This window comes from Scomber japonicus, chromosome 15 (genome assembly GCF_027409825.1).
Source record: "Scomber japonicus isolate fScoJap1 chromosome 15, fScoJap1.pri, whole genome shotgun sequence".
NCBI lineage: Eukaryota > Metazoa > Chordata > Actinopteri > Scombriformes > Scombridae > Scomber > Scomber japonicus.
Window position 1 is genome coordinate 16,021,023 of NC_070592.1, and position 22,279 is coordinate 16,043,301.

The 22,279-nt window shown below is 39.6% G+C and overlaps 1 protein-coding gene across 1 annotated transcript; it reads right to left on the reverse strand.

Moving 5' to 3' along the window:
• Nucleotides 1-8,763: 8,763 nt before the first annotated feature.
• Nucleotides 8,764-13,542, reverse strand: fam8a1a (family with sequence similarity 8 member A1a). The gene is made up of 5 exons (XM_053334478.1): nt 13,072-13,542; nt 12,609-12,729; nt 12,164-12,287; nt 11,197-11,336; nt 8,764-9,924 (listed from the first exon to the last, which is right to left on the reverse strand). The coding sequence occupies exons 1-5, from the start codon at nt 13,484-13,486 to the stop codon at nt 9,780-9,782; spliced, it is 945 nt and encodes a 314-aa protein (XP_053190453.1). The 5' UTR covers nt 13,487-13,542; the 3' UTR covers nt 8,764-9,779.
• Between the last annotated feature and the right edge of the window lie 8,737 nt (nt 13,543-22,279).

Sequence of the window (22,279 nt, forward strand, 5' to 3'; positions counted from 1 at the left end):
CTTGCCATTCTATTAATAGCAGACCTCCAGTAGCTAACCCTGCATTAACACATGTCAGTCAGCAGGCCAGATTATGACCCATCAGATTGTTACTCTGCCATCTGGGATGGGATTTCTCAGATTCCTCTCACATGCACATACATTAAAACACACTTTTTTTTCTTTTTTTTTTTTACATACATTACTTGTATAGAATATATGTGGAGGGGAGGGAATGGTTAGGACCTGTTGTAAAATGTAGAATCCAAGTTTCAGAAATATCAATACAACTACTTTTTTTTGCTTTGTTTGATGCAGTTGATGCTGACATTATGAAAAAGACCTAAATGTGTGATCAAATGCTAGTTTTGATCCTGAACAAATGTAGATTGTTTGCAGGACAAACAACAAATATGTAAACCTTACCAGTGTGTGTAGCTGATAGGAGCTGATACTGTGATTTTGAATATTTAAAATCTGTGCCAGAGGGGAAATTATGCAAGGATGTTTGTGTCACATAATGTTACACAAGTAGTACAATTCCAGTGGCTTTTCTGACTTTAACTAGGTTGGTGTGTCTAACTTGAAGCCTGACATGGTTCACTTTGTAATATACTTTGTATATTTATATGTGTACATACTGGGTGAGTAAAATTTACTCAATTTCCCTGGCTCCATTGTCTCTATTCCCCATTGTTTATTTGATTTTTTATCTTCTGTATCCCTTTTCTCTAGCCACCCACTTCAAACACACACACTCACTCCCATGCATAAATCATACAGGCATACCCATCTAGACATATGGCCACTCTGAGTTTAATTTAGATCTGTGAGTCTGTGGGACTCCTGGCATACAGTACATACCTCCACCAGGGGGAACCAGGTGGGGAGTCTGCAGAGGCCCCACTCAAGAGGCACTAATCCTGGGTCACTGTGGGCTGTCAGGGCCTGGAGCCTGAAACTTCTGTGTCAAACGTGTAACCTGCTGCAATGCATCAACACACCCTCACAGAGGACACAAATAATCTCTCATGTCAGTATGCTGAAGGGTTGAAAGTACAAGTGCTGTATGTTCACTATGTTGATATTAATCACACACAGGCACGCACGCACACATGCGTGCACACACATGCGTGCGCACACACACAAACACACACATACACACACAGTCTGTCTGTCTCTGTATATAACTGTTGAACTCTTCAAACACTCTGTTCTAGAGTTCCTCCAGCTTCTTCAAAATTAGGTCTTACATTAGATGTATTATCTTCTCTAACTCTGTCTATATCTATTTCTGGTGTTGTGATAAAGGTTTTCTGTCAGGTGGTGCAAGAGTGTTACATGTGAAGCAATTAAGTGTTGTTTATGCGTGTGGGAATTCGAAAAAAGGAGAGGCCGAGAGGGTGGGGCACATTTGTGGATGTTAGGCAGCATACAACAGCTGACAGTATTGCTTTGTACACACACACACACACACACACACACACACACACACACACACACACACACACACACACACACACACACACACACACACACACTAACACTCTGCACAATAAGACTACTGCTCTGTCATCGAGTGCTTACCACTTCCTCCTCCTCTCTACTCTTCTCCTCCCTCCATCCGTATATAGTATAGTACTACATGCTCTAGTTGACAGCTCATGCCGAGCCAGCACATTCCACATTATTACTACTTCAGATGTTTGTGGCCCAGAAGCATGCCGATTGGCTGAAACACCTCTGACACTTGGGCTATTGAGAGCCAATGAAGAGTCTGCTCTTGGGAGAAAGAAGACAGAGGCTAATTCAATGGGAACTCCCTCTGCTGGGCAATACAGAGAACATCTGGGTTCATCCAAACAGAGACAATGTGTCTGATATTCACTTTACACAGAGGTTGCAGCTGCAGCCTAACAATTGCTAATATTCCCATTAGTTTTATTTTATCTCTATTTGTTACAATCCTTCTATGTTCCTATTTCTCTGCTCAGAAATGTTATATTTCTTTACAGTCTTCATCTCTACTGCATATAGCCACACACACAATATTTCTTTTTGTTCCATCACACTCGCCAGATCCAGTCTGTCCATCAATCTATATGTGATCCAACAGCTCACCATGTGGCCACAAACTCATATCTGAGCAGACATAAGAACACCAAGAATATAAATTTAGTGATACACAAATAATGAACAGTAGCTTCAAGACACAGACAAAACACTGGTCCAAGCAGAAAGACCTGCTGCTGTTGCCCTGCAGCTCCTCTCAAACCTGTGTGGTGTTGGAGAGCATTCAAAGGCCTGGAATGAGATTCTGTGAAGTATCTGAGGGTGGAGAGACTTTCTACCAACATTCCTAAGAAATATCAGTGCACTGAGTCAGATGGAAAGTCCAGCTGAGCTAGAGTTATAAAAAGTGCGTCACAAATGGAAATGGTATCTGTCCATATGTTTATGTGTGTGAGGGTTTTCCAAGCATCACTCAGTTTAATTTTGTTCAAACACGAATATTATTAAGGTATTACTAACAAATAAACTATCACATACATTTTTTTCACTCTGCCAGATGAATCTACTATTCTATTTTTCCAAAACTTGGTTAGCCTTCAACTAGTTTTCATCTGTTGTCCCTGGCCAGGTGTGAGTTGGCAACCTAAAACCCAGATCAAGAAACAGATTTTAACATTATAAGACAGGTTAGTCACAATAAGTATAAAACACAGAGTGACATAAACAGCACACAGTAAAAGCAAACTACGACTGAACAAGCGACAAACGGTTACAGAGCAGTTAGACAGGAGTAGACATAAGCAAGAACTAATGTGAGCTAAAATGGACGTAAGCAGGTAAAACACATATGAGCAACAATCAAACAAGAAGCATGATTCTCTGATTCTCACAGAAAATCAAAATCCAATGCTGTATAACCCCTCAGATTTAGATTCTTCAGATTGTTGTTTAGGTTTTATCACCAAATTTATGACCTCAATTTAGTCTTAATTGACTTTTACCGCCCTCATCAGCATCATTTCCAGAGCTAAGTAGCTGTTATCAGCAAAAAAACATGTGATAAAGCCACTGTACACTACCTGCCCAGTACCAAACAGCAGACGGACAAGTCTGGCAGTTAAACAGGCAGATATGTCCCTCAGGACCTAAGTTCATCGTTCTAAAAAGTTTGTCATATTAACTTTATAAGTCAATGTCAGTGTTGTCATATTGTTGCTACTGTCAAGTGACCAAAAAAAGATTTTGTTTTCATTAAAAAACAAAATATGGGGGGTTGAAATAATTCAGGCTGAATGAATTTAATTTTAAATACCTTCAAAGACCAGTGTGTAAGATTAATGGGGGTAGTTAGGCAGAAATGGAATACAATATTCATAAGTATGTTTTCATTAGTGTATTATCATGTGAAACTGTGAATCATTGTTTTTGTTCCACTGTTGTAACCATGATTCTACAGTAGCCCACAACAGACAAACCAAACACTAACTCTAGAGAGAGCCTTTTGTGTTTCTGCGAGTTTCATGACCACTTGAAAGGGGATGGGTATTCAGTTAGTTGCAATTTGCAACCTCACTGCCAGATGTCACTTAATCCTTCACAATGTCCCTTTAAAGTCTAAATTAGCATATTATGTTCTCTGGTTGTCAATGATTTGTGTTTCAGATGGTTAATATCTCACTATTTCCCGTAACTTCATGGTTACAAATTAGACAACTTCAAATAAACATTCTTACCATTACAGAACATGTCTGTGGTGTTATGAGACAAAGTAAAAAGCAGAACTGTGCCAACACACTTCCTGTGAAAGAGTTTACACTCAGAGTTCTGATTGTGTGGCGTGACTTTTCCACTACGTGGAGCAACAGCCACAAATAGCTCCGTGTATCATGGCCGTGATGTGCCACACAGTGTAGTTGACAGCCAGCTTCTGGCAGCTGGAAGCTAGGCTAGCGGTTTCTAAAAGTTTAAAAAAAACTTTAGGTGGCCACAATACAATTATCACCATAGTGCCATAACAATCCATGTGTGTTTTGCCTGCCTTGGTAAGTGGCATCTAATAAGGAAGCAGAAATTGGGCAAAAAAACTTTCATGTGGTGTGAATCAGGGGCCACCAGGAGAAGTCGAACATATTACATGTGTGTATACAGTATGCCAACTGAAATATATACACCACAAAATAATAACAAAAATACGTCCCTACTAATGAATGTTATACATCTGCAGCTGTCTTTGATAAACTTGAACAATATGTTCAGTAAAATTCCCAGTATTTCAAAAACACTGTCACATGCACTCAAGTATCTTTGTCTTTCAGTCAAGACACCTCTGATAATGTGTGTGTGTGTGTGTGTGTATGTGGATGAGTGTGTAAGCGTCTGTTTGTCTTTTGTGTGCGTGCTCGTGTACTGTGCGTATGCGACAGAGAGCAAACAGAGAAAGCTGAGCTGTGCAGGGCATCGCTTCTATAATAACTGAGAGCTTTAGTGAAGCTGGTTGAATTTTAATAGAGTTCTGCGGGGTATTCCATCGCCTCTGGTCCCACAGCTCAAAGATCAGAGAGAATTTTCAAGCATGGTGTCCCTCAGCCTCTCCCACTCATTCACTCTCATTCTTTCTCTCTTCCTCCCTTTTTTTCCCCTCCATTCTACATTCTCCCTCTCCTCTCATTTTGAACTCCCTTTTCCAATCCTTTCCTTCCTCTTGGGCTTTTGTCTCTCTCTTAATCCCTTTCTGTGTCTTACACTTTCTGTTTCTTTCTCTCTCCACTCTGTCTCCCTGTGAAATTTGTATTAGAGCCACTCGAGGCGTAATTATTGCTAAGCCTCTCTCAGTTCCCTGGCACAATGAACAACTCATGACTCTCAGCACAAAAACTTGCTACTGAAGGACAAAATGCTGTGATAAACTTTTAAAATCATGCACAATGGCTGACAAAATGTTTGGATAGTTTTTTTTTTTTCCATGCGCAGAGATTATACAACAGAAAGCTCATTTTCTCACTGCCTCAAAGCCATTTGAGGATTTTTATATTTTTTACTCATATCTAAGTTCTACAAGCTCAAAATTTATGGGAGATCACAACCATTTATAATTCACAGTTCATTTGCATATGCTCTACCACTTCAAACTACAGACCACACATGAGTATAGGTGCAAGCCACAAGAAGATTTGCTGTGCCTTGAAGGCCAAATTTAAGAAGGTATTACCCAATGACAAAAAAGTGATAGATGAAGGAAATGTACAGTTGAGGAGGGTAAGGTAAACCACAGCTGCCATGAAAGAAACATGACATACAAACAACTCAAAGGAAATTAAAACTTAGAGCAAGGGAAAAGTGTTAAATGGTGGCAGTGATTTGTGTCTTTTGATTAATTTGTGTGCATGTTGGAGCGGGAAAGTTGGCAAGAGACTGGCGATGATTACTAATTCATAAGGATTAATGGTTGCTATTTAAAAACCTACCATTATGAGGAGAGCCGTGAACGAACTCCGTGTCTTCCTACTGTGACCAGAAGACAAAATATCCCCCTGGCTAATCTCACATGAACGCGATCCATAAAAATTCAGCTCTACAGTAATTTGCTACTGGGGGAAAAAAAGAGGGAAAAAAAGAAAGGTGTAAATAAGGTTAGGTGTTAGTTTATTTTACCTTGACAAGTCGCTTGCTTGTCATACGGGTAAACCTACTCATTATTTTCCAGCTTCAATCAAAAACAAAGTTTATTCGCTTCGGTAGGAGAATGCAAAGACCCATAAACCTTATATAACCTTAAAAAGTTGACAAATGTGTTTTCATTAATTTGGAGTTTCTGACAGCCTGACAAGTTGTCACAGTCTATATCTCTGTATTCCTTGGTTGTTTTTCTTCTCCGTTTCACCAGAGACTCTCAGCCATATCTGTCTTTTTCTGTTTGGAGTCGATTGAGTGGGAGAAAGTATCTTTAAAGACTTTTTAGCATGTTATCATTTAAGTTGCCTTTATTAGTCAGACTGTATACATTAGGTTTCTGGGTTTTTGGTTTTCTGTGTATTTCCTCCTGTGTACATGTACTCCTCCTCAGCCTGCTTTTCCCTTCACACCTGCCCTGCATGTAGTCTCATTAGCCCTGCCCTACTCTGTGTCTTCCCCAGCCAATCAGCTGCCAGCTTGCACATATGTCTTGTTTCATTAGTTCAGTTTTGGTTTTCTGTTCAGTTTTGTGGGATCCTTTGTTCAGTTTGCTCTGTCTGTGCTAGAGTCTGTTTCAATTTTGCTTTGACCTGCCAGCACAAGTCTTAAATTAAGAGTTTTCATCCTTGCTCAGCCTGTAGTCCCCTGCATTAGGGTCTACCTGCTCCATTTCACCTACCACTATTCACTTTCCTTTTCACTCTGTTTGATATCTACTAACTCCTAACTAGGGTAAATATTTGACTCTTTGGCTTCTAAATGTTCCACTACTAACTAATTGCTAACTTTACCTGTCTGAAAATGGCTGCATGTTGATGTTTATGAGAATGGTGAGACTGAGCCAAAATAGTGAAGTCACAGACTGTAAAATCTCTAACTGATATTTTCGCTTCAGTAGTGGGGGTTGCAGATGTCAGCAACTCAAAGATGATTGCAGATGTCACAGAGGAAAGAAAACATTGTCTGAAGATTAATAGGAAAGTCTGTCACCAAAGTGAGCTTATCAGAACGCTTTCTTTCTTCTTTTTTTCAAAAGATTTAAAAAGTTTAAATGTGCCAAAGCAATATTTTCAAAGTAAATGGTGAAACAGTAACAGCATGGTCCATGGTAACACAGAAAATACATCCTTTTAATGCTGTAGTGCTATGGTAACATGGTAGTTTTTTGCAAGGCTCATGTTGAAATGACTATGGCTGTTTTTCATGGTATATCTGAGAATATGGATTATACTTCAAGTCACCTAAAGGAGCCTGGAGTAAGTCATATTCCACACAGCAGAGCGGAGATTAAAAAGATTCAATATAAAATGAATGTAAGCACTTGTTTTATCACCATCGAAATTGTTCGGGGGCAACCATGTCCTTACACCATGACCGCACACAATCATAAAATACTCTACTATTCTGTACCTGACCTCACTGCAAGAGCTCATAATTGACTAAACCCTAGTCAACAGTCATCAGCCCTGTGTGGCATGTAATTAAAAAATGTTACCTTGTATGACCTGTAGCCTTGTGATTTCTCTTACTGATATTTTCCCATCAGCAGTGAGGCTGCAGATGTCAGCAACCTACAATGATTACAGATGTTACAGAGGAAAGCAAATATTACCTGCGGATTAAATGGAAAGTCTGTCACCAAAGTGTTTGCATCATTACTGGTTCAGTAGTCACATTTGAGTTATACCTGACACGACAGTAGATGACAGAAACTGTGAAGTGACAGACAGGTAGAAGGGTATGAAGAGGGGTACTGCATGCACTTTTTTTTTTTGCATTCCCTTACTTATGATAACATTTATAAATCACCAGTTACAAAGCAGAGACTCCACTTTTTACAATTACACAAGAGATTATGTGCAAAAACCATCATGCTGTAATTACAGTCTATTTCCATCTACTGTATCTGGGCCACAAGATGGGTTCATCTGTGTTGTCTAATGTCACCCCCAAGTGGTGACAAGGGTCGCAGCAACTGTGGAGAACTGCCTCGCTTGAAGATTTCACCACATGTAACATGAAGACAAGGATGTAATGTACCGTGAAACTGATATTACTACTGTAGATTGAATGGCAAACATCCTGATGGGGGAACTTGGTTAATTTGAATAACTTTTGTACTTCCTGATTGGAAGTTGGTCTGCCCTTTTGATTAAAGAGGCTATCATGGTGAAGAGTCAAATATTGACATTAAGGTGCATACCACGTGTCTGTTGTACCGGAGTCCGGAGCATGTAATGTCCTTTACCGTCTTTAAGCAAAAACTAATCCATTTAATCCTAATTTCTTCATTAACACTGTCAGCCACATTCTCAAGCATGGGACAAATAAAATTGATTTTTTTTAAAGTCTTTTGAAAATCTAAATATGGCTAAATATGTCCCCTTTGACTGTCTGAACTCTGAAACTGCTTCATGTCTGTTCCACATGTGATAATGGACATATTCATTAAAACATATTTAGTACTTGTATATTCCTCTTATGTTTTTCAGCTTCAACACTACATTCAAGCAACTTTCACATTTTCTCTGTGCACAGCAGCAACCCTTACTCTCAATCCTGATAGCTATTCCTTACTCATTAATGACGCAGCGTCCCTGATCAAGGACACCTATTGAAATTTTGGTTAAGTGAGGCGACAAAAGTCTTTGAGAGAGAAAGCAGGCCACAGTTAGATGACTTGCTGTATTTAATTGCTACAGCTGCCTCCTGAGTTATCAGTGTCATTGTGTAAAAGATCAGCAGCTTCTTGTTTCATAAAAAAGTTCCAAGTAGAATTTAGATGCTAGATGAGGATAAAAAAAAGTCCAAAATAAAAGGACATAAATCAAATATCACCTAGATTTATCAAAATGTCTTAATTTATTTTTATATTCAAATTTGAAGACATGGACTTTTATTACATTACTGAAATATTTAACACTTATTATGAAAACTTTTTTTTTGATCAATTCTCCTATCCTCCTCTTTGCCTTTGTGTTTTCAACTCTGCTGTTTGCCACTGTCTGTGTTGATTTGGCTACTTGTGAGAACTCAGAGTTAAAGACTGAGTAGCATTATACAAACAAAAAAATCAATTAAATGAGCAGACAAACCATTACTAATATTTAATACAAGAAGACAAGAGCTTTTCATTGTTAATCAGTGAAAATCTGACAAGAGCAGTGGCATTAAATGATACATCTGAGACAGTTTTGTTATGCTAATCAGCTGCCCTGAGTCACAAAAATGACAAGTCTGATGACAAAAAAATATCAATGGAGAATTCATAAACACAGTTTCCAGTGTTCGTGCCTCATATTGTTACTTTTCACCATGGCAGAAAGATATTCAAACAATACTTCTTCATCAAAATATCCATAGGCACAAAGAATAGAAACGAATAAGCCTGGCATTCATTTTCTTTAGTCTGAGTGCTTAAGAAAAATCACAATGTAACACAAAAAGTATTAGCAAACCAAAAACTTGATTCACCAAAAGAACAATTCCTATAAGAAAATGCTGTGAAGTACAAGTCCTAATCATTTAAAACCCTGCTTACCCAGCTCACGTGTAGATTCTGATGGCTTTAGTTTCTGTAGAAAAATGAACCAGTCTCTGTCAAAGTGTATTGCTATGTGGACCAAAGTTTTTTTCTGGTACCAAAAAGTGGTACCAAAAGAGACTATGAGTAGGCAAAATTATATATTTTTAAAATGTAACTTACATATTAAGATTCACATCATATGTGGAGAAGTTCTTCCTTAGTCTCCCGATAACATCAGTCAGCACCTTTTTCAGCTTAACACACTTTGCAATTATCAAAACTCACAATACTTAAGAGGAATTTTTGTTGGTTCAGTGGTTTAAAACAAATACCTTACACTCAAAAATGTAAGGTTTGATTCTTTTAATTCCACCGTACTTTGTTTAAACCTGTGCTGTATGCATCCCATTTTAAAGTGCAATTCAAACTAGAGTTTGATTTTGTGAAGAAATGGGCCAGTGCGTTGCTGTTTTCAAAGCCTGTTCATTTGTGACCGATTTAAGTTCAAATTGTTGGACACTCAGTACCCATAGGCCTGCCATGCATCATCATTCCCACTGCATATAAGAGTCTGCTGCTGGAGAAAAGGCTATCTGCCCCCTCTGCGCTGGACAACAATTGTCCCTGCCACAATGTCATACACAGTCCTGTTGTGCTGGAAGAAGAGCAGAGTGATGAAGACAGGAAAAAGGAAGGCGATGGAGAAGTTCTTATTCAGTGCCCGCACAGTAGAGCTGCGACAGTCAAGACAAAAGAGACAAGACCAAGACATTTTATATTAAAGGGATAATTCTGTTTTTTTTACATGAAGTTGTATGACATCCTCACCATCAGTGTCGTGTATCAACAGTGACTTTTCCCCTGCTGCGTTCTGTGAGCAGAGTTCTGGCCCGCTTTTGGTGTTGAAGAAAGTAGTTCCGGCTAGTTTCTGGGGTCACAAATATAAAGCGCTTCAAAAAACAATATGCATCACAAAATCATTGTCCGTAAAAAAGTCAGACCTCACAATCACCTGGCACTATTTTCCCTCCCTTCGTATCACTGCGCACCGCCGCCTGTTGACAGCTGCGCACCTTTCCACCAGCTGTTTCACAGTGTTTACATGCTCGGATGGTAAACGTAAATATGTCTGACTATGAAACAAGTGATGAAGACATTTCTTTTACCACAGAGTCAAAGGGGAAACCTTTATGAGCCCAAATATACAGATACCGAGCTTCGTCAGATGGAGTTAGAACGGGTCAGATGGAGAGGAGAGAGACAGAGAAGCGGTCCAAGCTGAAGTTGGATCTGCAGCTGTAGCTGTGATGAGAGACAGAGTGAGCGATAAATGGTGGTGCACTTGTTCAAAGTGTCAATTAATGCCGACGGAGGTGGAGAGCTACTGCTGCCACGAATGGGAACTTGTCATGCCACAGATGCAAGATCTCTCAATTGATGAGGAGGCCAGTGTACCAGCTTGTGTCTGTCCGCACCATTTTTCATATATTTTCTTGTCTAATAATATATTTACCTCTCTCTAGTTCTCACGTTAGCGCTCTCGTGTATCTGAGCATGTAAACACTGTGAAACAGCTGATGGAAAGGTGCGCAGCTGTCAACAGGTGGCAGCACGCAGTGCTACGAAGGGAGGGAAAATAGTGCCAGGTGATTGTGAGGTCTGACTTTTTTACGAACAATGATTTTGTGATGCAAATTTATTACTCTTTTGAATGCATATTGTTTTTTGAAGCAAAGCGCTTTATATTTGTGACCCCAGAAACTAGCCGGAACTACTTTCTTCAACACCAAAAGCGGGCCAGAACTCAACAGACGCAGCAGGGGAAAAGTCACTGCTGATGCACAACACTGATGGTGAGGATGTCATACAACTTCATGTCAAAAAACCTGAACTATCCCTTTAACATTAATTAAAGCACGTATCCCTAAAATGTTCCACTAAGAGAACACTCTAAACACAGTTAACTCATATATTAAAAGAATCTCAAACAGCATGTGATCACTCACGCAGACAGGGTGACGTTCGATGCTGGGACCACAAGGACACGGTTAGGTCGGACCAAAGTGGATGTGTCACAGGTCACCACCCGCAGGCCAAGCAGAAACTTCCCTGGTGTGGCGCCACCAGCGCCCCAGATACAGATGATCTGATTGGACAAGAAGAGCAAACTAACAATCTGGTAGGCTCTTGACCACTCTAGTATACTACGCTGTAGACCAGTTGAAGGCAGAGCATAATAATGATACTACACTCACATAGGAAGCAGTAAAACAGCTAATTAATAATACACAAACAAGGTCAAAACCATGGAAAGAAACATGCCAGATGGCATTAGTCTGAGCATAGGAGCCTCTATGTCCCTGTGCTGGAGCCCACCTGGGAAAACAAGTCACTGATGCAGAAGGCCTGATACATGACTTAATCTCAGGCAACTATGAATGTTACGTTGCATCACTGTCCTCTGTGGGAAACAGCGGTGACTCTGCCTGACTCTTCTAATTTAACAAGACCAGGAGGCACTGAAGCAGCTTCTACTAAATGTAACTAAACAAATTAGAGAAAGTTGTTTCAGTTCTGTATTTCAGGTGGGGACACTGTTGTTTTTATCCACACATCTGTTCAACACCCACAATTACTACCAACAGGCTGAACAGATATTGGCTGGCCAATATATTGGTATTTAGTAAATCATATTTTGTTTTTTGGTATGTACAATTTTTGTACTATTATAAGTCTGATTCCTTTGCAAGCTGAAAAGTACAAATACAGTTTATGTATTACCTTATTTATTATCAATGAGATGAACATTAACAACACGCTTAACATGCAGGTTTTCTCCATCACTAAATATTGTAACATCCGCAGGAGAATGTCTTCTTCATTCTTTTCATCTAAATATTTTTCATCATATTATTCAGCCATCATAAAATCTAATGTAGAAATATTATCACGACTGTGCTAAATTTGACTCACCTCATACACACACACTAGCACCCTGTAGACCAGAGCCACAGCCATCATCTTCTGCAGGTCCTCCATGGACGTGTTCTCATCTATCTCCTCCACAATGAAGTGGGTTATGAATTTGGCAATGTCCCTTGAAAGAGGAGAGACAGCATGCCTGTGTGAAGATGGATCTGGGGAATGGTGAAATAACTTGACATTAAAAGCTATGATGCTTGCAAATTGTCTATTTTGCATAAGTGACCTACAGCTACACCTGTGTCAGGTAAGCTTAAGGAAAACTACGATGAGGGCTGAGAATGTTGCATATTGCAATCTAGAATTACAGTGTTAAATAACCAAAATAGTTTATTTTTTAAATGTTCTCATTTGGGCTCTGATTGTCTTTTCTTGCATTTATCATTTTACTTTTAAAGTTCTGTTTCATTTAAGACTTTATGATAGCTTTACTCACTTCATCCCACTCAGATGCATGATCCACAGCACAATGGTGGCCTTCACACAAAACAAGATGAAGAAGTCCACTGTCTCAGCCAGGAACCGCTGAAGAGGAGAGGGGATGGTGTATTCCCGTCCTGTGAAGCAGACGAAAAGACAAGTGCATCCAGTATGCTTATTTCACAAATTGAATACTTTTCCACATTATTCTGGACGAGTTCTTAATTAAAATTACCTTGATTTTTACTGGCTTACGTTACTACTATATGTCGGCTGAAAATTATCTGATAACCAAGAGAGATTTTGTAAGGGCTGTAAGCATATAAGCTTGCTTTCTCCAGGCCATATAAGCCTGCTTCCCACCAGACTCACGACCAAGCTTATTACACAAGTGAGCCCACACATTACTTCAGACTGAATGGCATTTTGGAGAAAGGAGGCCCTGTAATACACTAACACTAAGTGAAACTGAACCCTACCTGGCTGAGGTGGATTCCCATTCTGCTGCTGGGTTGTCCGGGCATCAGTAGCTGGAGTCGCGGCTGTGCTCTGCTCCGTCTGGGGGGCACCAGGATGAGGGAAGGATGCAGGGAAACTAAAAGGATACGGGTGGCTGTACCAGTTACGTGAGTCGAAAGCTTGCTGCCCAGCCCCGGAAGTCGAGGCAGGTGAACCTGGTGTCTGAGCGCTTGTCCCCGGCGGAGGGAAACTACACGGAGGAGGAAAGGGGAAAGCTGACAGAGTCACCCAGCTCTGCCAACCGGCATATCCCCAGTAATACTGCCACATCCACTGTTGCAACTTGGCGCAGTATTCCGTGGTAGCGGTACTCGGAGGATGCTTAGCATCCTTTTCAGGCCAACGACGCTTGTCACCTGTTGTCTTGTCCATCATGTCTGACCTACTACACAGACTTTCCCTAATTTGTCAGGTAAATCTGCTTTAAATGCCTTTACGTCTTCAGGTAATCCCTCTTTCGTCGGTTTACTAGCTCTCCGCTGCTTTCAAACACAACAGCGCTAGCTAAGTGGCTTTGTAAATACGGGGATTTCCGGGACCGCTCAACGATATCTCCCACAGTGGTAACGTTATTTTCGCAAAATATTTTGTAAATTTCCTTGACATATTAATCTTTAATGTAGAATCAAAATGCATACCTTATCTGTAGTGAAGAGTTTTTGCAACTCAACATTATGTTGTGGAAAAGGCTAATAACAGACCCCCTCCGTCGTTAATGGTATATTCCATTTAAAGGCACATCCATCATACACCGGTTTATCGTCACCAGGCCTTTCAGTCACCCTCTCTTTTGGAGTAATGACTGGTATGTTGCATAATAAGTTAATCACATTTCTCACTTTTTTATTTTTGGTTAAATAAATTTGAGCAATGTTGGTGTTTTCAATTGCCTTATTAATTAGTCTAATTTATACACATATTTCACATTGCTAGCATTCCTCTGAGTTTCATTTGTTTAGTTATAGAGAGGAAATATGGCCTACAACTAATATCAGGGATGAAACAGGGACAGGTTCTACTTTGTAACAATATCTCCTGAAAGAGAGCTTATATTTACTTGGGCTAAATAAATAAAGGGCATCCAATATCAACTATGCAAATTAATTTGATAAGACTATTGAATATGTTTCAAAGTGAGAAGAATCCATTATTAGAGCAATAACACCAGTAACTGTTCAGTGTGACAAGGAACTGATGAACTGTCTCACATTTCTATCACTAAAAGGTGTAGAAAGATAAATATTGCAGCATAAAGATACATGTCCTTCCTATTGGTCCCAATTCAAACAACACAACTTTTCAGAGTGCACCACAAGAGAGCAGCAGAGGACTGTTGAACCGAGTTAATAATGCTTTTAATCATATTGTCAAAATAATCACTACTTTTCCTATTAATATATATACTTATAATTAATTATTATTATATTCTATGACACAATGATATGAGCGCATGTACACAGATGATAAAACATGTAAATGCATTTTCTGTTTTTATTGTGTCTTATTTATAGGTCAGGAACATAATATACAGTACTGTGCACAAGTAAAGTGAGGATGCTTTTTAAAATTATACCAATGAATAGCTTTTATTTATCAATTAACTTCATATAAAGTTCAGTAAACAGAAGAAAACTAAATTAAATCAATATTTAATGTAACCGTGCTTTGACTTTAAAACCAGCTCTCCTTGATACACTGGCACACTGTTCTTCAAGGTCCTTTGCAGGTAAATTGTTCCAGTGATCTTGGAGAGAAGTTGCCGCCACAGTTCGTCTTTGGATTAAGGCGTCTCAGATGCGTTTAACTCTTCATATAATCACAGACTGCCTTGATGATGTGGAGATCAGGGCTCTGTGGGGGCCATACCATATGTTGCAAGACTCCTTGTTCTCCTTGTTGCTGAAGATAGTTCTTTATGACTATATGTTTGAGATTATTGTCATACTGCAGAATACATTTGGGACCGATCAGATGCCTCCCTGATGGTTATCCATCATGGTTCTAAACATCTAATGTGCCTAAAATTTTTACACAGTACTGTGTATATTTTCATATTGTGCACATCTCAATATGAAAGAATGCTCAGACCTGGAAGTTTTGCCCATTTTGATGTACATCACGGGTTGGGATGCGTGAGTTTTGGCCTACAGCCACATTCATGAATCACAAAACATCAGTTCAGTGACTAATCAGTGGTTTGACACGGAGGCCATCAGGGTCAAAAACTCAAAACTCTGTAAAAGCTGCTGCGGAAATGGCTCTGATTCAAAAAAAAAATGCTGGCCAGTCAGCTGACGAAAAGCTACTTTCTCTCTCTCTCTTTCACACACACACACACACACACACACACATATGCACACACACACAGTCTTTTTTAAGTCCCTTTTTTTCTCTGACCCCACTTTCTCACTGATATCTCCCACCCTCTTCATCATCCCACCTCTCCAATTACTTCTCTCTCTTTCTGTCTCCCCATTTCTCTAAATGTCCCCCTCCTCTCTGATTAAAGGGGTGAGGGGGGTAAATGGGGGGTTGTATTTGCTGACTGGGCTGGCCCGGCTCTGTGGGTTAGGTGTTAGGCCTGCCAGTTCTAAATGATTGTGCCTGGCCCAGTGAATGGAGCCAGTGAGGCGGACGTCAATCCGACCGCAATGAGCGTTATCCCTGTCGACAGAGGCCATACGATGACTGTGCCCAAAAGTAATCGGGCCAAAATAAAAGCTGTGTCCGGCAAACGCTGACCCCCATAGAACCCAACAACCTGGAGGGATTACTGCTGTGGAGGTGTGTGTATTTGTATGTGTGTGTCTGTCTGTGAGTGAGTGAGTGTGTATGCTGGAAGAGTGGTGAGTGAAATGGGAGTTTGGATGAACTGGCTACTGTACCGATGCAGGATGGGCAATGTATCACCCAGAGGTGGAGAGTAACTAAGTAAATCTACTCAAGTACTAAAACACAGTTTAAAAGTAATAGCTGTTCAATCTTGTGAGATTTCTTACTTTAGTACACAACAGTGGAAGTACTGCACTTTTCATTCAATTTGCATTACATATGATGGCTGTACAGAATATGCAAAACATGTGACAAACAAATAAATAAAATGCATAGTCAGTGTTTCAACCAGCAGGTGTAACAGATACATTGGCTTCAATGAAGTTTACATTAAAAATACTGTCTGCTTAATGCCAGTATTTAGTTACATGCAGGCATTAATGCAACAAATATATGCCAGTGACCTGTTCTCACTCTGTTGTAACACCTATTACTTTACACATGTGTAGGTTTAATCCTACTCCAGCTGACTGTTGTCACCTTTTGAAAAAGTATGTGAAGTTTGCAAAAATAGCAAATAAAAGCAATATTAGGTCAACATTAAATGCCAAATAACCATAGTAGAGTATCTTAAGCAAATAGTGGGCATACTGCCACATCGACAGACTTCACAGTGTGTACCTTAGTGGCTGAAATCACAACTAATCTAATCTATCTTTACTTACTTTTCAGTCAACACAAGTTAACAGTTCAGTGAACTTCATGTAATACAGTATTAGTATAGCAGCATTGCTCTGAGTGCAGAAGTTTTTTGAAACCTTTGAATACAGAATGTGTCTGTACCCTAACAAGACACTGCAATGCATCATTTTAACCCTGATGATACACAAGAGCAGCATTTGAGCCACTCATCTGTAACTCTGTTTGGCACAAGGCACATGCCACTCTGGTTGGACATCTTTGTGACTTCCTACATAGGCCAGTATTAGTGTATTGCAGATATATCATGTTGGCCAATAAGCAACAAAAGATCGCAGTATAGAAACTAACTTTTTGGTCATTTAGAGACAGCGTTAATATTACATAGTTTGTCCACCAGAGAGCACTGACAAAAAGAACCAACAAATCTTACGGATCTGTATCAAGATTGTTTGTTTAGGTTATTTGTCAGTAAAAAAAAAATCAGCAGATATATTGGATCTTTTGAAATCCTAAATATCAATTTATGTATCGGCATCAAAAATGAGTCTCACTATAACGAAAATCCTGACTTTTTCATCTGAATGGACATTTTAAAGTGACCAATAAATGCTTCTTCTTTTTTTTGGTAACAACTGCAGGTATGGCCCCTTTTTCATGTTCACCTCTGCCTCCATGCATGCCACTCTGTGTTAGACTGATATAATGGTGAGCGACACATTCACCAACATAAGAGGTTCACACGGTTCACAAGAGGTCTTGTGAAAAAGGTTGCTGTGTCTGTACAGGATGTGTGCCATGCTCCTAGACGTACACTAAGAGAACAAGGTCACCAAATAATCCCAGTTGCCCAGAAACATGCACTATGGACTCAGTTTACTGTGTATTTGGTCTTAATGTACCCCCGCCACCCCCCAACACTAAGTCCTCCAATGCTACTTTCTGACATTTTTGTGTCCTTGAATGAAAAAAGTTAGTTTAAAAAAAAAATGTGATAGAATACTGCATCTGTTGGCCTTCCCTCCCTGTAGGATATTTAATATGTGAAAAGGAGACTAGCAGGCATGAGCTTGATTACAGTAAGGGGCTTAAATCAAGTCTAAAGTATTACTTAATGAGCTTTGGAGATGCTAGGCTGATGTGGTTACCTTTGAACAGAGTCAGGCTAGCTGTTTGCTAAATGACTGATATGCTAAGCTAACCAGCCGTAGGCTTCAGCTTCATACTGAACAGACAGAGAAAGACACAATAATCATTTTTCATCTAACTCTCTACAAGAAAGGAAATAAGCACCTTTTAATTAAAAAAAATCAAACAATTCCTTAAAATAAAAATATGTTGGGAGGGGGCGGGGCGGTGTTGGAAATCTTTACTGAAAAACTAAAGCAAATGAACGCTCTGCTTGAGAGCTTCACAAAAATATCATTTTAGAAGAGAATTCTTTTAGCAAATACTTTTTCTATTTTCAATTTTGATCAAACTGTCTGGACATGTACTATACAATTAGCACACATTACATTTTAAATCAAGTATTTGCCTTATGGCAGGCTAACTATCAGAGCTGAGCATTCATAGTGTTTTAAATGAGTTATTCCTACAGTCATGTGGAATTTAGCCACAGTTTACATAAACGTCCCATAGATAACAGCACATCACTGGTCTTAGTCAACAGTGACTTTTAACCCCTTTCAAAAAGCAGTGACTCTTGGATCTCCAAATAAGTTTGTCAGAGAGCATGGTGGGAAATATTCCACCCTTTTTCATGCGGGAACTCAAGATGTAGGTTTCTGCAGATTTGGCTTTACTCTGGCATGTTGCCTTGCACGACCACGCACTGGTTTAAGCTCTTAGTCTACACAAAGGTTAAAGCACACTGATTCAGCCCAGTCAGAATGTGTCTAGTGGGTCGCAGGTTAAAGAAATGAACAAAGCATTCGTCAGGCGTCCAGAGAATGTGGGGAAAGGGGTCACTGACTTCCTGTTTTGGAGTAGGTGTAGGGAGGGGGAAGTTGTCATGTGATTTATCTTATAAATTACTAAGACTGTTTCTGTGATGGTGTAAATCCATTGACGGGTAGGAACACTATATTTCAGACATTTGTGACTTTGGTATGGCATGTTTCAAGAAATTCTTTACAGTCTCAAATGGGATTAATTTCTGTCATTTGTTGATTTCATGCAAAGATGAAACAGTCTGTAATGTTTACAGTCTTTCTTACACTGCGTGTTTGGCTGGTACCTTTTCAAATCAGTTCCCTTCATCAAATTAACAAAGTTGCAGTAATACAAATGGATTTATACAGATGAAGCTCAGAAAATGTAGACTGAAGAGGAAAAACTGCTTCATTTGCTGAGATGGCAGAGGGAAGTCCTTGTTACCTTTGGCCTAGAGAAGAGAAAAATCCCTCTTGAGATTTTGATGCTTTGTCTTATACGTGTAACAGTGAGAACCAATTAAGTGAATTATGTCTGCTTCCCTGGAGCCCTGACAGGAACACCCAAGGGGAGAGTGGGTTATGAGAGCACAACTGCTCTCCCACCGGCTCCTGCTTCAAGCAAAATCCCTTCTTCCTCCACCTCCTCCTCCTCTTTACCCAATTCTCTTTATTTCCTGCACCTTTAAAGTCTCAGTACTTTTACCCTGGTGTTGGCACACTGTGGTGAGGAGGTAAAGGGTTGTTCATGCAACAATACCAACCCTCCCTTCCTTAAAAACTCCTTCCCTTATTACCTACAAACATTTTCTACCTTTTCCTCTTTTTCCCTACACCAACTGATAACCAACTATAATTTCTGTTTCAGTTGTCCTTGATATTTTTACTTTATAGTTATAATTACTTTGAGGTTCAATATTTGCCCCAAAGCCCTGAAGAACTTTGTATATAGTACTAATTTTATTGCTTTTACTGTTACTTACTTATGCCACTTGTAATAGCAAAGTTTTTCAGAACAAAGGTTAAATTCTTTTTGCATCCATGATCTTTATTCTACCATTTCCATAACTCCTAGAGTACCTTTAAATAACTTTTCCATGTACTTTGCTGTCCAACAGATAGGAGACTCTCATCTCTAAAATCATTTTAAGCTCCATCTCCACCATCACCTCTCCTCTGGCTTACACTGGTGTCAGGATGCTGACTTTTAAGTCACATGCCTCACTCTCCCTTCTTCTGTTTCCCCCTTCAAAAGTGCCTGACAAGACAAAGAACTAACAAAAGAGTTTACCCACAGAGGGTGCTTGTTTGTTTAACATGCAGCTGTGCATTGCAGGGACGGCAGCTGAGTGCTTTCCCGGTGAGTTTCACACGGCCGTAGACTCAAACAGCTGTAAACCCGCAGACCTCAGATTTATGGTTATACAGTAAGGCTTAATAGATAAACACTTTCCTGTATACTTGTAATACCTCCATAACTTTATGGGAGTGCTCTTAGGGCCTGATTTACTAAGATCCCAAATAGTGGATACTAAATTGCTTGCACGGTGCAATAGATTGCGCGTTTCGTTTGCTTGCGTTTTGCGGGTGATCTACTAAGAATAACTGTGTACATGAAAACAGGTGCAACAGGGTGCAGACAGCAGTATTTAAATAAAGGTTCTGCGTGTATTAATGGAGAGTTTGGACGAGCAGAAAGCTGCAATCAGGTTCTGGTGGAAGAGGTTAACAAATATATTGAGTTATAACAAAAACAAATATGACCAGAAAAAACGACATATGGGAGAATATTTGTACAAAGTCAATGCTGTTAGTAAAACCAAAAATATTCCACTCCAAAATATTAACACAGGTGGAAACACTCCATCCTGTGCGTATTCTGTCATTGTGCCTCTGTCTCCTCCTCTCCACAATGACAAAAGTCATCTGAGCGCAGTGCGCAGCCGGTTAGTACCTGCCCTTCAAAGGTTTTATTTATAGATGCAGGTTTGGTAAATCACAATGCGTGTGCTAAATAACATATTTGCATTTTCTCCTCCCTGTATTTTGCACACTGGGGTTGAAAGGCCCCATATTACCTATTCATTATGGCAAACGTACTAAATGAACAGCACCTCAGTGCGCTGCGTTAGTAGATCAGCTTGCACATGTTTTGCGGGTGATGTCAAGTTTGCACACGTTTTTACACACGCAAACCTTTAGTTAATCAGGCCCTTAGAGTGTTACTGTACTGTATAATACAGTGCATATAGTAAGACTGTCATGTTGGAATTGGAATTTACATCAAACCTATAAAATGAAAAAATCGTCAACTCTATTAAGAATGAACTGAGTTTTGTGCACGTTTAATCAATTTCACCTGAAGAGCTCAGAGGTTTGCTGTTTGTGTTTATGCTGATGAAAGGCATGTTTACAAGGTACTTGTAGAAAGGTCAGCTTGTGACTAATGGCTTCCGTTTTCCTCCCGCCTATCACAGACTGGTTATCTCTCCAGTGCATTGAGGGGAAGTGCCTATTGCATACGGCATGTCTCAGAGTGTCCATCAGGTCAGCTTTCCTGGTGGCCTATTGTTTATTTGCTGAAGGTTTCCTAAGTTCAGTCCAAACTGTCCACACTGTACTGTACTGTAATCAGTAGGGGATGAAATGTAACATCAGTGACTTAATTTGTATCAAGTAGTAGTATGTTTTTACTGTTGATAACATCCTGTAACATGATTATAGCTTCTTTTTGTGCAGTATATCACTTCACTTTGCTAGTTTTTGACTGTGGCCAAAAGCAAGATGACATATTTGACTTTGAATGTGATATTCCCAAAGAAATAATATGCATATATTGGTCTTAACAGTAAATAATAGTAAATCCTCTCAGGCATTGACACACACATATGCACACCACATACTGTACACTATTGGGCAAAATATTACTCTTAAGGTACTCAACATATTACTATTAAGAAATAGGGATGAATATGTGAGCTCCTGTTTCAGACTAAGTCAAAGTATTTCTCAGCCTGAAGTTCTCTGCAGACAAACAGCAAAGTTACCTTTAAAATGTCTACACCATTCAGCCATACCACCTGCATGAGAAGGTCAATGTGTGTGTGTGTGTGTGTGTGTGTGTGTGTGTGTGTGTGTGTGTGTGTGTGTGTGTGTGTGTGTGTGTGTGTGTGTGTGTGTGTGTGTGCATACCTATGGCATAGAAACCACAACAAAGCATAACATTATTGTGACTTTATCCACGTTGATTCCCTAAAGTCTCTCTCTGTTTATCAGAAGGGGAGTGACAGAAAGACATCTGTATTGTCTGGCACAAAAGGGCGCATTGTTCTTCCGGTTGTATAGTCAAACTTCAGACTGTATTGTCTGTTGAACTCCTGAACTTCTGTTTAATGGGTCGCTCCTTTATTTAGAAGAGTAACACCTGGTTTGGATATCAATGTTTGAAGCTTGTCTTGTATAGGTTGATTTTAATATTGGCTTATTCATGTTTTGCAAATAATCATATTGTATTTTAATGGATAAATATGTCTTTGATCTGAAACTTCTTTCAGACTGAGTGTAGAATCAACATGAATTTTACAGTTTCGCTTATTTGATGTAATAATTCGGCGATTGAAGTTTTCCCTTACAGAAGTTGTGTTCACTTCATGCTGTGGCCTTAAAATAAACTGCTCTGTGTGTTACAGAGTTTCTGAGGGTTGAGTGCAAAGAATGCTTGATACAAACAAAACAGAAACCATGTACAGTATGTTACTTCCCA

Bases quoted from the DNA above. Each gene is read 5' to 3' on its own strand.
- fam8a1a (XM_053334478.1), bottom strand. From the start codon at position 13,486: ATGATGGACAAGACAACAGGTGACAAGCGTCGTTGGCCTGAAAAGGAT. The intron at 12,288-12,608 runs GTGAGTAAAGCT...TCCTCTTTCAAG, and splicing joins ATGCATCTGAGTGGGATGAA to GGACATTGCCAAATTCATAA. The intron at 9,925-11,196 runs GTGAGTGATCAC...TGACTGTCGCAG, and splicing joins TCGAACGTCACCCTGTCTGC to CTCTACTGTGCGGGCACTGA.